At 26.4% G+C, this 16,586-nt stretch overlaps 1 protein-coding gene across 1 annotated transcript in view; it reads left to right on the top strand.

The window, feature by feature from the left end:
- The window catches only part of LOC107448531 (uncharacterized), a 56,883-nt gene that overhangs the window by 27,458 nt on the left and 12,839 nt on the right, over positions 1 to 16,586 (top strand). The window contains exons 9-13 of the mRNA XM_021147919.3: positions 1,231 to 1,303; positions 4,136 to 4,167; positions 5,195 to 5,305; positions 6,692 to 6,825; positions 14,680 to 14,888. Coding sequence (XP_021003578.1) covers positions 1,231 to 1,303; positions 4,136 to 4,167; positions 5,195 to 5,305; positions 6,692 to 6,825; positions 14,680 to 14,888 — 559 coding nt within the window. The remainder of the gene's footprint in view (positions 1 to 1,230; positions 1,304 to 4,135; positions 4,168 to 5,194; positions 5,306 to 6,691; positions 6,826 to 14,679; positions 14,889 to 16,586) is intronic.

Raw genomic sequence — 16,586 nt, 5'->3', positions numbered from 1 at the left:
ATAAGAACTTACTTAACATTTATTCTGTATAAAAATTTAAAACTTAGTGATTTTGTATGTTAGCTGTTATTATTATTTGCAATATTCATTTATATTTCTTTATGGAAGCACAATTGTTGTACATTTTGTAATTTATTATTTCCTCATTTTTAAATTCTTTTTTATGTACAAGTAACATGCATACTACTACTCATTTGCGGTGATACAAAATTGTTCTATTACTGAAAAATGAATAGTAGAATAGTAGCTGTGATAATTGCTTTAGCGAAATGTTATTTTAAATTATCAATATATATTTCCAAGCAGCCCTTATGGTGACAACGGTCCTTCAGTCAACTGCATCAAACCATTAAAGTATGGCTTGTCCTCTTCTTCTTTAACCCAGCAGCTTTGCCAAAATGAGCCTTTTTGCAGGGTTTTAATAATTTATTCCAAAACATTTGCAGTCTAGTTTAGCTCATTGATTTTGATAAATTTCATATCTGGGTATTTAAGGTATTTATAAATTTCTGTATCATAAAATCTTTTTCCGAAGTCATTTTCTCTTTGTCCTCCTAAAATAGAACTTTTACTACAAAATACCCAAATAGAACTTTTCAGATCAAGTCAATGTCTATGTTTCAGAGCCATAGATCAAAATAGGTATAATAAGAGTTTGATATAACAAAAATTCTAGTTTTCCATGAATTAATTGTGGCTTAAAAATATTTCTTAGACTGTAAAAGGTTTTATTGGCTGATATTTTTTTCTTATTTCAGATAAAATGCTATTTTGTCTATTAATTTCTGACCATAAGTATTTAAAGCTAAGAACATATTCAAAAGTGTAAGTGTCTAAGGAAAGATTGGAAGTATCTAGACAAATAAGGAAATTATATGTTTTGTTTGTTCCTTATTTATGTTTAGTTGTAAAGCCTTTGCAGCTATTTAAAAACCTGAAAAGCCTTCCCCAAATGAGTAAAAGATCTTACAATGCTAATAACAGCCTCAGCATTGACTAAAATCTGAATAGACTTGGAGAAAATATTTTCTCTCAAGTTTACATCTGAGTCTCTCAGCACCTTTTCAAAAATAATGTCAAAAAGCAAGCCTAAAAGTTAATCACTTTTTCTACCTCCCCAGCCTTAAAAAATTATTTTGATTGCTTACATTTGCTGAACTATATTTTTTCCTATGAATTTTTATAATTTGAGTATATATTTGCATAAAACATTTTTTGAAAACATTTTAGAAAAATGCTGAAAAAATCACTATTTCTGAACCAGCGGCATCACCTTTGAAGGAGACAGGTGCAAATGATTCAGGTGAGCTTTTTTATTTGTATTCATCTCAAGTGAAATGTTTTGTGGGTCCAAAGGAATAGAATATTATAATATTTCTTAAATATTCTTAATAAGAATTATAGAATATTTCTTAAATATTCTATAAAAGGTTTTTATTTTTTTTCATCTTCTAGTTTTCATACTGTATGGAAGTAATGCTCTGACAATAGCTTTGTAAACCATAATTTTGTTTCAATTTTATTATAATTGCTTATCTTGTGGTATAAACGCTCCAGCACAGCAGTTCATTGCAGCATCTGCAGCTTTTTTTTTATTTAATTTTTATTTTTAAAAAGCCAACAAACAATTAAGATAAAATTGCTGAGTAAAATAAATACTCTTTTTTAAAACATCTTTAAACTTGCTTCAAATAAAAATTTAAAAGCTGAATTGAAACGACATTGCAAAGAGCAAAAGGATTTCTCTTTTGTTTACTTGATTACAGATTTAGCATATTTCTTTTTTTTCTCAGTATCATTGTATAAAACCTAAGCAACATTAAATTTTTATGTATAGGTACTTTATATTTGCAAATTTTGCTTCATGTATGTAAGATTTTTTTTTTACGATAATAATCTGTAACTGCATTGAAGGCAAATTTAGATTTATGAAGATAGTGCTGCAGATTCACTCCATGAATTCTGCTACCAGGGTTGTATATTTATATATTTTGTATGGTAAATATGCATTTAAAAATGTAAATGAAATGTATTTGAAATCGTGTACTCATGATGTGTAAAGAAACTTTGAAACATAAATTCCATTCATAGAATGAACAACAGTTCCAGGAATGGAAATAAAAATGTGTCACCTTCTGCTTGACTAATATTTCTAAACACATTGCATTGCTAGTCACATGTGTAATTTTGAATTTGTTTTTTGTATTAAATTGATTATTACTACCGTTTAATTTAATTATTGTTATTTTAAAATTTTATTTGTAAATTAATGGTTAAATAAGGGTGATCAATTTTATATGATTTCATTGAATTATAAAATACAGATACCTTAGTACCAGATGTTCAACGAGAAATTTAAATGATCTAAAAAAAATTGGCCCAACAAGGAATGGAAATATCAGTATAGAAAGTCATTTAAAATCTGCAATCTTGGTATTAAATGTAAAGTATAGTGGTGGATAAAATTTAATATGCAGTGAAAAGTTCTATATCCAAAATTGTTGGGAGTCCAAAAAAGAGTTTTTCTTATGATAAGTCTTAAAGGTAAGCAAGCATCATAACATGTTTTATTCAATAAAGAAAATAGATCGATAATAATTAAGTTAATTTCATATATTAAAGTTTTCTTATAAGTTAAAAAATAAGTAAAGAGCAGACGGAAAATTTGAACTTTTTCTAGCCAAGTTTATTTTTTTTTAACAGCTCTCATCTTTTTAACAAATCTTTTAGTTTGCTTATTGAAGCAGAATAAATATTTAGATATCAGTAAAGCTGCATGAAAAAAGAAAAAAATATGTACTATATCTTTTTTAAAAGATTCAAATGTTGAAAATTATTATTTTTTTATAAAAAGGAAAAGTGATTTGTTTATTTTAATTGTAAAAAAAGTCTTCGGAAATAGACGTTTCCAGTAAACATATGTCGAGCTATGTAACTTTGTGCTGTATTACACAATTTAAAAAATTTATCAAAAAAATACAATATGAGAGAAATCGGCAAATAGTTCCTGAGAAGTCAAATTTTGAAAAAGTCTTTTATTTAAATTTCAATTTCTCCAGAACTATTCAACCAATTTCACTCAAATTTTGTATTTTACCATGTAAAATTATGTAAAATGTTGTCTACCTTACTATTCAAAATTGTTTTGACAATTATTGAATAAAATAATACAAAATAATGGGTATTTACCAAAATTTATTTTTCACATGAAATTATCTTTGGATAAATGAATTTTATAATTGTGTGGAAATTTTTTTTTCAATCCGCTTAAAAATTTCTCGAGATGTGGCGAAATATGCACAAAGGATAATTAACATTAACTTTGGATTGCTCTCCTGATCAAACTATGGGGACCATATTTCCCAGATTGCGGCTGCCCCTTATATTTTGGGGGTTAGAAATCCGAATTCATCGAAAATAAGGTATGATTATTTAGAGAAAGTATGTTTTTCTTCTGACTTCGTAACTTTATCATCTGCATCAAGTAATTAGCATATTTGAGGTCACCTCTTCAAACCATTAAGAATGAGTAGAACATGAAGATCCGATCATTAGATCGAAAGTTATTCTGTGTGATCCATTTTTTTGGCGCACTGTTCATGATGCATGGGAATAGCAACAGCAGCAAGAAATAGAAGCAGCAGAGATAGAAAAATAGTGTGACTGACAGAGGTATATATACTAACAAGCACATTAGCTGATAAACTACCACACTTTTGTGGTATCAAAAGTTATAATTATTCATCATCTTAAAAATTCAACTGTAGACAATTTATAAGTAAAATAAATGCAAAAGAGTGACTGTGACGTTGCATTGATGTTATCTCCATCTTGCAATGCACCATAAACTAACCATGAACAATATAAAAGATTATCCCTATCCCATGTCAATAAGGTGAACTTTGGCTAGTAACTTCAGTGGATTGATGCAATTTGATGTGGGTATTCTGTGAATGCATGCAGAAAAGTTTGTCTTACCTATATCAATATAAAGCTTTCGTTTACTTTTTCTTTTCTTGTAATTTTCTTCATTTTTGTGTAAATATTTTTTAGTAATGTTAAATAAACCTACCGCTATATTTAATTTTTTTTCATTTGTCTTTTAAAACTCATAAATTGAATTTATAATTTTCAGATATTTCCTGTGAAATTGGTCTTTCATCCATGGTATGAAATTTTATTTGTTTAGTTTCTAATTTCATGTTGTTCATTTCAGTATAGTACTTAGATAGATGTTACACAGTGGTTTTGCCTGAAAAGTTTTCAGTTTGTACGTTATGTATAGAATTTTTTATACAACAAAGAGATTTTAATCAAAAAACTAGGCTAAAGGTGGCAACTCTCTTAAGAAACAGGAAAAACCTGGAATTCTCAAGAAATTTTAATATATGACTGGAAAACCTGGAATTCTCAGAGAAACAAACAGTTAACCCTTTGACATTCTCAGAGTATCAGCAATTAATAATAATTACAGACAAGTTAACAATTAGTGTGTTTTAATCTAGTATTTACTACCCACTAAGACTTTTTTTTCTGACTAATCATCATCGTATAAAAACTTATACAACATTGTTCTAATTTGTTTTCTTGTTATCAGCGCTGTTTTAATTTTCCATAGAAATTTTTTTTTTTTTAAATCCATTCATACCTATATAGTAATTTTAATAAAATTAAACATTGGATTTATGAAACATAAATTAGAATTGGTAATCATTTACCCTTTTTTTAAAAAATTTTTTTAGTGTAACTTTTATGTGCGACACAATGAGTAAATTCAAATTGAAGATATGATTATGCATTTATTGATAATTCTTAATGAACATGTATGCAAATTATTAAATTTTAAACTTATATTACAAAATCCTGTAAAATGTTTACAAATTTTGCTCTGGGAATCCTAGTGATTTTGGTTTTATCTGAAGTATGGTTTCCCTGATTCTTATGGATGCTAAAATGTTTATGTATAAAATTAACTTTGAAATTATGTATATAAATTATATATATATATATGTGTATGTATATGTATATGTATATATATATATATATATATGTATATGTGTATGTATGTATATACATACATGTATGTATATACATACACATATATATACATATTTATATTAACAAAGAAAAGGGGCCTCTCAATGCTGTGAATTGTTGAGTTTTTTTAAAAAAATGTATTTCTCTTTTTTGCTAGGATCGAGAACGAACCATAGAAGAAGCTGTTACTTTGATGAATAAATTAAGATTCATATGTAATGTCTATCCAAGTTTAACTGAATTAAATTATCTTCTTATTCAGTCTCAGGTAACTATAATATTAAAGTGAAATTTTATTAATTATTTTCTCATCTTATATTAATGTCTATTTAGTTTTTGTTTATAAGATCTTTTTATTGATGCATTTGTTATCTGATAGAAATTTTTAAATGTTAGAACTTTTCATGTATTTTGCTTATTACAGTTTTTTTTAATTAATGAATTTTTTTTTATACAATTTAAGCAAATGTCAATTTCTTAAACGATATTAACGGGTAGCAAGGAAGCCAAGAATAGCACATACTTTTTTCACATTCAGCTTCAATAAAAGAATTTTTAAAATGTCTCTTATAAATCATTTTTTAAAAATACTTTCACTTCATTCCGGATCATGTTAAATTGGGGCTCGTAATAAATTGAGATCATCTGGATATATTTAAATTTTTGACTCATATTCAACACAAAATTGCTTTGAGCCACAATGTAATTAAAATTATCATGTAAATGTTGGAATATGTATAACTACTCATGAAAGAGAGTGTAAAGGTATCTCAATAAACTTTTTGTAGTATATATGCTTCAAGGAAATGTTCATTTAAATATTTAAGTTTAAATATATAGTAGTACAAAAACTTATTTAAAAAAAATTTAGTGTGTAATAAAGTGTGTTTTTTATTATTAAATATTTCGCTTGAGAGGTCCAGGAATAAGTTTTCTATAATTCAAAATAACTTATATCTGCAAATTAGTTTTATATCTGTAATATTCCAGAAAATATCTAACATTTATGCACTAAAGGAAAATATTTTTCATTGCTATTATTTATCACAAGCTTGGTGGATAACACAGCATAATCAGTAGTGCCAAAGAAATGTAGCCTCACAATTGAGAAATTTTAATTTCATGACTGTTTTTTAGGCTTTAAAACATGAGTTTTTTTCATATAAAACTTAATTGACACTGCATTCTTAAACTGAATCTTCTGTGATTTGATGTATTGAAATTGAATTAAAAGCTAAAATGTATCTATGCCTAACCCAGAAGACAAGGAATCTGTGTTAAGCATTCAGACAAACTCATTTCTCTGGAATATATTTTAATTTTAACTTATCAGCCTAAATATAAAGGGAATGAAAGTTACGGTTTAACACTAAACCATAATCTGTCTATCCATTTTACATTCTATCGCACTATGGTCTGTGTAAGGCAGTAACATTAAACAAATTGAGCAACCATCACAGGAGTTGGAACCTGGGTTTACTTGGTGAAAAATAAGTGTTGTGTTTTCTAGGAAAACCAACAAGGGGGGACTTTTCTAAGATCCTCAAACACAGCCTGTATTTCAATGTCTCATAATATTTTTAACTCAAGGCTTCTAAAGCTTGCGTTTTGGTGCTATAGAGACCTTATTAATTTTGTATTTATATCTTTTTAGACACGTATTTCTGATTGGAAATGCGGAGCCCTCAATGAAATGTATTTTTTGGATAGACTCCAGGAAGTTAACCGTTATATATGTCAATATGAAAATAGTATCTCCAATCAAGATTGGGCCTGCAATTGGGACAGGTACAAATACATTACATCGTTAATAAAAATGCTAGTAATTTAGTGTAATTTTAATCATGATTATTTAAACATTCTAATAGAAATTTATGCTTTACTCAAATATTTCTTCAGCATTTTTGATAATTTTATGAACATGGACAATTTATTTCAAATTGTCTACCACTTACTATGTATTTCTTAAGCATGGGGCTCTGATATCCTTTAACTGTTTAGTTAAATAGTTACTTGAAGATACAAGTTGAGAGCAAGTCAAGTTTCTACTTTTATTAGGTAAGATATTTTAAATATTTATCTTTCTTTTCTGTTATAAACTTAATTTTAGACTGTATAAAGTAGTTCTTTATCAATTGTTATGGAAGACGAATAGTGTTTATGGTAGACATGTCTCTGTGTTTTAAATTTAAAAGTTCAGATTAGCTATTAATAGGAACCTTATAAACAATTGCTTTTGCCATTTATATCTATGAAATTTTTAAAGTAAAAGCCATAAAGTTTAAAGATAAATGCTTGCTAATTTGTTTGTTGGAATATCATAAGCAATTTATTTTATCAAGTAAAGAAAGTATCATGTAGTATTAAGTAGTTTTTATCTCAGTAGTATTTATTTCTGTCGTAATTAAATATTGTTTATCAAGCAGTATTAAGAATATTTTTAACAAACAATAAATGTCATTAGATTTACATATAATTTGTTTTTAGGCTTCATATGTCTCAGGAAAAACCTGTAGAAACTATTAAATTCTAAGAATTTAAAATTGGATTAAAAACTTAAGGAAAACTGAAAATATTATTCTCTTGCTTTTTAACTGTTGTATTGTGTTGTGTGTACTATTTTTTTAAAAATTGTTGTTCTAGATAATCAGTGGAATTTTTTCTAAAAATGAAATATACACTCTGGTTGTCTACATGCACACACAGCCAAATTTGTTTATTACAAATAAATGAAGGCCAAAATAATATGCTCACTAATCTTGAGTGCTCATTTTTTATGAGTTTGGAAATCGTCAGAAATATAAGTTATAGTGCTTAAAAAACCTGACTAGAAAGTATTTAAAAATGACCTATCTTTTATTGTTTTTATTTACACTAAAAAGAAAAAAAATTCCATCTCTTGATTTATCTGTGATTCTATCTTCAGCAAATTTTTGACCTTCATTATTTTCATTTTTTAAGATATATCTTAATAAAATGAATATAATCTTAAGAGTGTAGAAGTTTCTCAATAATTGTTTTAATTGGTATGCTTTTAAGAATAGCATATTTTTTTTTAAAAAAAAATGACAGTTCTTGCATCATCCCATTGTGGGAAAAAAAGGATCATGGAGATTAAGGCCCAGATCCCTCAATTTTGTGACCATTCTCATGACAATGAGATCATTCACTATGTGCATCTGGGCGAACTTCAATCTACCTCTGAGGATTGAACATGAATGCTTTACAATGACAGCTCAGTGCCTTTAATTAATGTGTCTGCACAGCTTAGCATATTTATGTCAGTTTAAATATACACTAGGGAACCGATTATCCGGAACGATCGGGACCATCACTATTCCGGATAACTGATTTTTCCGGTTTTCTGAATCGCTACAAAAAGCCGTTTTTTTTTATTTATTGTTTAACGAAACTAAAAAAATAATATTTGGAAATAATCTTAAAAAGAAGAAAAAACGATGAAGTAATACACTAATGATTATTTTCAAGATGATGGTAAGGTAAACATCTTTCAAAAAAGAACGAAAAATCCTAAAATCTTATGAGGAAAAAAAAAATTTTTTTTTTAAAAATGGCGAGAAAATTTATCAAAATTCGTTCCGGTTTTTTGGTTTTCCAGTTTTCTGATTTCCGGATAACGGGTTCCGTACTGTACAACAATATAAATACTAGTTAGTAAGAATTATTTAATAAATTAAATAAAGCATATTTTTATTATTAAATATAAAGTTTTATTATTAAATATAAATTAAACATTCTAATTTTCTTTTGTTTGATGCAGTGCAGAAATTGAATCCTGAATCCTGTAATTCAACTAATGTATTCGTTTTTTCAAGATTGAACTTCTAGGTAAATATAATATGATCTAATGTTATATCAATATATATATATATATATGTGTATATATATATGTATATGTATATATATATATATGTATATATATGTATATATATATGTATGTATATGTATGTATATATATATATATATGTATGTATATGTATATATATGTAAAATTATTAAGTGATGAATGTCAATTTGCGACATTTCCAGGGTTTCCACGGATCAGGAAAACCTAGAATACTGTCAGGAAATATTTTTTTTGCTTCTAAAAAGTAGCGAATAGTCAGGTAAAATTGCAACTTAAGAAAAAAAAACTGGGAAACTCCTACATCATGCCTAGAAAATAACTAGTCTCCGAAATGTCAGTAACAGTGATCAGTTATTGAGATTCAAGATAAATAATTCTAATATTTTCACATTGCAGTGAAACTCCCATGCTTTTATCCTTATTCAATGATACTTATTTGCTCACAAAATCTAATATTTGACATTACAAATAAGAAGTCAAAGTCTTCACCACTTGTATTGTATCTTTCTCTCTTCCTTCCTTTTTATTCTTGGTATGTTACTTTTTTCATTTTAATTTAGTTTTGAATATTCTACTTTTCTAATACCTTATACCTATTTTCTAATGCCTAAGATTTTTCTTAAATTACTTTACTGCATTACTTTAGTCGTTTTTCTGTAATATGTAAAGTTTTATTCAAATTATTTATTTTTTTGTTTTTAAATCTGTTAGCAACCCTAAAAGTATTTAACTGTAAAAGTTCTTTTCACAATTGAACTTCATATTTTCATGTTAATTTTGACTCACTGACTTTGTTTAAAGCCTCTATAGTATTCATATATGCTGTTGCCATGAAGGATATTGTTTTATCGATTATTATTGTATCAGTCCTGCTTAAAAATAGAAAATCTCAAAAAGTTCCTCCTAATATTTCAGACAAACTAAACAAATTCATGAATCATCATTGACTTATAGTTATTTATATTAATAGAAAGCAAGGAATTTAAAAAAACAAAAACAAATTAATCACTTTATCTATATTTAGTTGATGGAAACAATCTTTTATTTTTGAATACCAAACTTTAATAAATATTGCAGCTCATTCTTCTCGAAAATTGGATGCATGAGATGCCCATGTAGCATTAACACTGTATTTATTTATTTATTTTTTTTTTTTGTATCATATAATTCTAAAGTATCAAATGCAAAGTAAATAATGTAACTTTCAGAGGAATACATTCTTGTTGCGATATTTAACTTTATAACATGCTTAAATCTTAATCTCTAGTAGCATATCTATTCCATTGATCGATGAACTCAAAAGGGTCGCTCAACCAATTTAACTTATCAAAATTTGATGTTTGTATTTTTGGGATCTTGTGTTTATAGTTCTTTTGGTAGGTGTGTGGTTACTTGTCAGAGAGCATAGTTTTAGCTTTAAATGTCGAGTTATAATTTAGCATATATTTGTAATTTTAAGTAAGTTATTATAACTAATTTCTATGCATTTGTTGTTGCCTTGTGAAATTGGTGATAGGCCAAATACTTGCTGATATTGAGCTCTTTTTCTCTTCCTCTTGTTCCTTTTGTAAGCAGACTAGTAATTTAGAATTCCTCACTTGCGTTGGAACCCTGCTGGTGAGGGTTAAAATAAGTTTGAATGGACACCTGACATTTTATCTGAGGTCAGCTTCTATGTACTTGCATAGCTGTCAAGTGCTAACTTCCCAGAATATTCAAATAACAAGTTAAAGTAAACTTAATATGTTAAACTTTGCCTGCTTTTAAAAAAATCACAGCACTATTAATAGGTCTTATAAATATGTTTAAGTTTTAGTATGTAGTGATGGACAAAATCATTTTAAAGTAAATCAATAATAATGTGTAACTCATAAAATTTATTACCGCTCTAAATATTAAAATTAAAATGTTCTGATTAATCAGAACAAGTTAGCAGACATGTACTTGATCTAGAAATACCCGATCTGAAACTTAGTATGACTACTTGGAGTGATGCTTTCATCTTTGCTTATAGCATTTAATATAAACAAAGATCTGACAGATTTGGGAAATAAAAAATGGTAAATACTTTTAAATCTTGTTCCTGCAGCTATTGTAAGACATTCTCTGGAAGTCTGTGCTATCATACAACAAAGTAAGGATTTGTATGGTTTACTGTATGGTAAGGATTTGAGGGCTTATTTGTTTTGATCAGCAACCATAAAGTCTGATGAACTATGTTTCAACTACGTTGTGTACTTCAAACTTGTGATCTCTTACTGTTCTAACTTTCAGAGAGAATCTGTACCTACCATACCATGATACTAACAAACCATATTTCAGTTTGTTTTAAATTCCCAGTGTGTTTTTGGTCAAGTGACTTGCAATTATTTTTTTATTTCGCTGCCATGTCTTAATATTTTGAGGAACTCAGCAGATAAAGGTATTAAGTGAAACTATTAATAATGTTTTTGGTGTGAAAATGTATAAAATATTCACAAATATATAAAAAACAGTGAAGCAAGCTTTAGTGAAGTGATTTAGTGAAGCAAAAAGAGAAAAAGAAAAAATACATATAGACTTTAAAGTTAAAATGCCAGATAAAACTTTTCGTCATTCAGCTCTTAAATTATAAAGAATCATGTTACTCACAATTTCATGGTTCTGACTGTTTGTGCACCCAAAAGCAGATACTGTAAACAATGATGAAATGCATTTAAAGATAAGGCACTCTTTTAATACTATAAACTAATATCATCTGTACTATGATATTTAATTTACCTTCCCCTTCATTTGTTCATTTTTCAATTCACTCTCTCCCTCCAAGTTTTTTTTTATTTTTCATTATCTTACATTGTAATGTAATTTATCATGTCTTGATCTTAATTTTGTCCATTAGCACTGACAAAAATACTCATTTATTAAATTGAATTAACTGTATGTTTTAACTATTTTTATTTATGATTCATATAAATATTTTTGCCGGGGTAATTTTTTTTGCCATGGTTTTTTTTTAATGATTTACTCATAAAAAAAGTTTAAGAACAGTTTCAAGTGTGTCATCTCATCCGTAAATGATATAATTACTTTTGACAAAATAAACTTTTAGTGAGAAATTCTTATTTCACATCTCATTATTTATCAAACTGCATGACTTATTTGATGTAAGAGTAAGCCAAATAGTGTTTCTCTATTGAATATGTAAATAATGCCAATTTCTTTTAACGTCTGATTCTTCATCTGGCTTCAGAGTTAAGAGTCAAAAGAGTGAAGTCAGAACAATTTAAAAGCACAGATTTAGTCATATGAAGTCTCATAGATATTTTCATAGCCTAAATTTATGTAAATCAAAATATACAGGTAAAAGGGTTTTAAATAAAAATATTTGATGAGAATACGTTCTCTGGCTAATGACTTTTCAGTTAATCCAATGAAGAAAAATAAGAAGCAATGCAATATTGCTTGTCTTTTAATTTAATAATAAAAGTAATAATATGTGAGTAGCTTAGAAATTTCCAATTTAAAAGCTTTTGAGACTTCGCCTTACCTTATAAACATTAATTGAATTGCAAATGAAATGTATTACTAAGCTTAACAAGCATTTCATATTTGGGCAAGTTTGTATAGAGATTACTACTCTCTAGAGATTAGTCCTCTATACACTATTTTCAAATTTAATTATAAGGGGAGAAACAACTCCACAAATATTCAATCAGTTGACATTGGTCTTTCGTCTTAAAATAGATATTAAAAATTCAGTTTTTAGAGAATATTTTATCATTTTATCAAATTTCAGCATTATTTCCTATTTATGTTCTCTCTTTTTTTTGAGAAACATTTTATATAAGAGCAGCTAAAGCTTTTTCTTTTTATTCAATCAAATAAAGCAATTTTATTTATGTGGTATCAATTTTAAAATTTACCTTCAGCAATCTTTTAGGAATCATCAATTTGTTATAAGATTTTTAGAATAAATTTATACCTTATTTATCTCTAAATAAAAATTAGTTATATTTTTCTTAATCCTTTACTTTAACATGTCTAAAATCTCACTCTAGTGTCTTTAATTTCTTAAACAGCATGATAAATTTTAAATTTTTTAGTTTTCTGCTCTAATAATAGTACCCATCATTTCACTGCCCTGTAATGCTACAATTGGAAATTTTTAAACTAATTATGATTACTTTGGCAAAAAAGAATGACAAAATCAAAGGCAAAAAACATCAAAAAAATTTTTCAATTTACATTTAAAGTTACATTTATAGAGATATTAATATAGAGATGGAATCAATATGCTTTTCTACTTTACTGTTAAAATAAGAATAACATATTTTTCTAATATTTATTTGTTTTGTCTTGCAGTTAAGAATAAAGAAAATAGCTGTGAATTCTTTTGGAAAATATAGGTGAAATAATATCAAGCATCTGAGACAGCATCATTGTCTACCAAAAACCTAATGCAGTTGTTAACTCTGAAGTATATCTTCAAAGATGCTGAGTTGGTCTTTAAAGCTGAAAAAAGGAGTGAATTTGAATGTGTTTTTGTAATAATGAAGTGTTGCTTAAACATTTTCATATTCTTTATTTTAAATACATTCAATTATGAAGTTTAATCAATTTGTTGCTTCTTAAGTATTATTGGCTATTCTTATTTATAGTAATGTTATGTTAAGTATATTTGCTTGCAATTTTTTTATTATAATAATGTTTTGAAAAGTGTGCTTATTTTTTTAATGCTCTATATAGCTTCTTGATAAGATTGCATATTTATAGACATCTAAAAAAGTTTAATTAGCTTTAAATTAATAATCTATATATTTTTTATTTATTTATATATTTAATGATTCAAATAATTTTTGAACTTTCATATTTCTTTTTTTTTTTAATTATGAGATATTTGTAGTAATATATGAGGAAAAGTGAGCACCCATTTATGTATAATTTGAATCTTATATTTTATCAATTATGAAAATCAGTTTTGTACTCGAAAAAAATCTGCATTTTTTATCAACTCTACAAAATGTGGAAAAATATGAATTGATTAATTAATGTGTTTTGTATATTTGTAGCAAAGTGCAATAAAATTTTGCTGATTCAAATAGATATTAATCTTTAAAAAATGCAGAAAAGAATTATTAGAGTTTTAAGTATTAAAACTTAATAGCTATACTATTAAAACTTTAAAAAATCCGAATACTTTGCATCAGTGTTAAAATATCCATTCAAGTAGAAGTAAGATTAGTAATAGGTTTCAAATTATTACGAACAAGTAATAATTGGAACTTTTCAGGTTATTTTCAGGGAGGAGGATTGGAAGACTGCAACTTTTTTAAAGGAAAAAAAATATTGAAAATATATTTCCCCCCCTCTTTAATTTTTTTCCTACTCCTCGCTGCTTCTAAAAAACTGTATCTGCTGAAATAGTAAAAGTAATAAAATGATATCTTGATTATATTTTGATTAAGTATATATTATTGCATTTTGTAGGTATGAAAATTTATTATTCTATAAATAAATTCTACTAAAAAAAGTAACGACATTTTACTATATAGTAAAGGTTTACTGTTCTGTTGTCTTGTGTTTTCTAAGTTCCCTTCATGTAGTAAAATTTTTAGCACTGTGATCTAATGGTTATGTAATTGTTGTATAATCATAGACTCTAAGATTTTATTTTGCAAGCAAATGATATAGCTTAATTTGCATTTATATAAACATAATTTATAATTATTTAATACTTATAATTAAAATATCTTTTAATATTTTTATTATATTTTTCTTTTTTCTTTTATTTTTAGTTATCATGAAAGATACTATTTCCTCAATAGAAAAACAGGACTCACCAGAGAAACTTTTCCGGAATGTACTCCAAGTGATCAAGTCGAAACAAAAATCCCTGGGCCACAAGCAAGTGAAGTTCTGAATAATAATGTTCCTACTGTTTCCTCTTCTATGTCGAACATTCTACCCTCTGAGAACTTTCAAATTCATATTTCTAATGTTCGTGGTAAGTGTGACCTAAGATACAAATGTTTATATATGATGGATGAGTGGTGGAGGTTATGTTAAAATATGTTAATAACTTATTTGTTTGTGGTTACCACAACACCGGGAAATTTTGTATGGAATTGTTTGTCCCAAAAGAAGTCTGGTAATGATGCAATTTTTCCCTGACTTTGGTTCAGTCCAAATCCTGTTCTATTAAGTTTTTTAGGAAAATATAATATTATACCACTCCTATATCACATTGCATGCTTTATACTTGCTGTATATTGTCTTGCTATTAAGTTGTTGTTTGTATCATTTTAATGTAAAGCATTACAGCCCTGCTAGTATTCTAGCAATTTTTTTCATATCTTGCTGCTCTTGTTTTCTTCAAAAAGCATCTAAAGTAGCTGTTGCTTATTTTTTGTGTTTCTTTGTTTGTTTTGTAACCTTAAGTCAAACTATTTTAGTTTTAATACATTTATTTTTGCTTTTATGAATAGTTTTTTAAATTATTTATAATTATTATTAAATTTATTTTTGCTTTTATGAATAGTCAATTAAAATAACAGAATTTTAAAATGTTGAAATTAGATTTTAGAGAGTTGCTTATTTGGCATAATTGATTGGATCTAATCAAACTTTATTATTCACATCGCTTTAATTTTTTCCAGGTATGCTATAACTATTTTTTTTTAAATATTTTAACTTATTAACATATGTAGGCAATATATATTGGAGAGATGTGCATAAACTATTATTAACAATTGTAATATATCAGATATTAGTTAAGTTTTGTTAATATATATATATCCTGATTAATATTTTAAAATTGAAAGATTAAAAATATTAGGGTAAAAAGGAAAAAAAAATTATCTTAAACAAATATAAAGGTAAAATAAGATCTTAGTTTTTAAATGGAAAAAGGGACCACATATGTGCAGCTATAAAAAAATGCATTTGCTGTACTGACAGCTTTGTTGGAATTGAAAGATATTAAATTCAATATTATTATAGTGTTCTGTAAAATTTTGCGTGAAATAAAATTTTATGAAGTTTTTATATTTTCCTTTATAATAGCCATATAATACTAATTGTATTTTCTTAGTGATACTTACTATAAAGTACTATAACAAATAGAATTACATTTTAATTTTATTATTACTATTTTAATATTAACTATAAATTGGCACACTGACATTTTCACGTTAATAATAGTTACTATACTCTTTACAAAATGTTAGATAACTAAAGTTGTTAACTATTATGCTACTTTTTAGTTATTGTAAGGAGGATGTCAACTATTATGTTTTTTTCATAACCTCTAACAGAATTTACTTTTGAAATTGAAACTTACATTCTTATAAGTATAATTTTGCTCTTATGTTTTTTTAATTTTCTTAAGAATATATTTTAAGCTGCCTACTGAAACTGCTATTTTCGAATGAAGAACATTGACCGACTTGTCAAGTAAAAGGACACTAACTATTAATGATAGATATTTTTATATTGTTACTACTATTTTAATATCTATAAAATGTAACACTTACTGTAATTATTTGAAGCAATCTCTTTATTGTTTGTAATTTACTGCTTTGAAAAGTGTTAACCATCTAATGTTAAATTTCTGTAAATTTGTGTACAGCAATTCACATTAAAAGCATTGTAATTGGTTAACCTCCCTCCTAAAACATCAATAGTAACTTAAATACATTAAAAT

The sequence above is a fragment of the Parasteatoda tepidariorum genome, chromosome 11, assembly GCF_982258835.1.
Source record: "Parasteatoda tepidariorum strain Cologne lab strain chromosome 11, Ptep-v5.0, whole genome shotgun sequence".
Lineage (NCBI taxonomy): Eukaryota > Metazoa > Arthropoda > Arachnida > Araneae > Theridiidae > Parasteatoda > Parasteatoda tepidariorum.
Note: the sequence above shows the minus strand (reverse complement) of the source record. Positions and strands in the feature narration are given on the sequence as shown.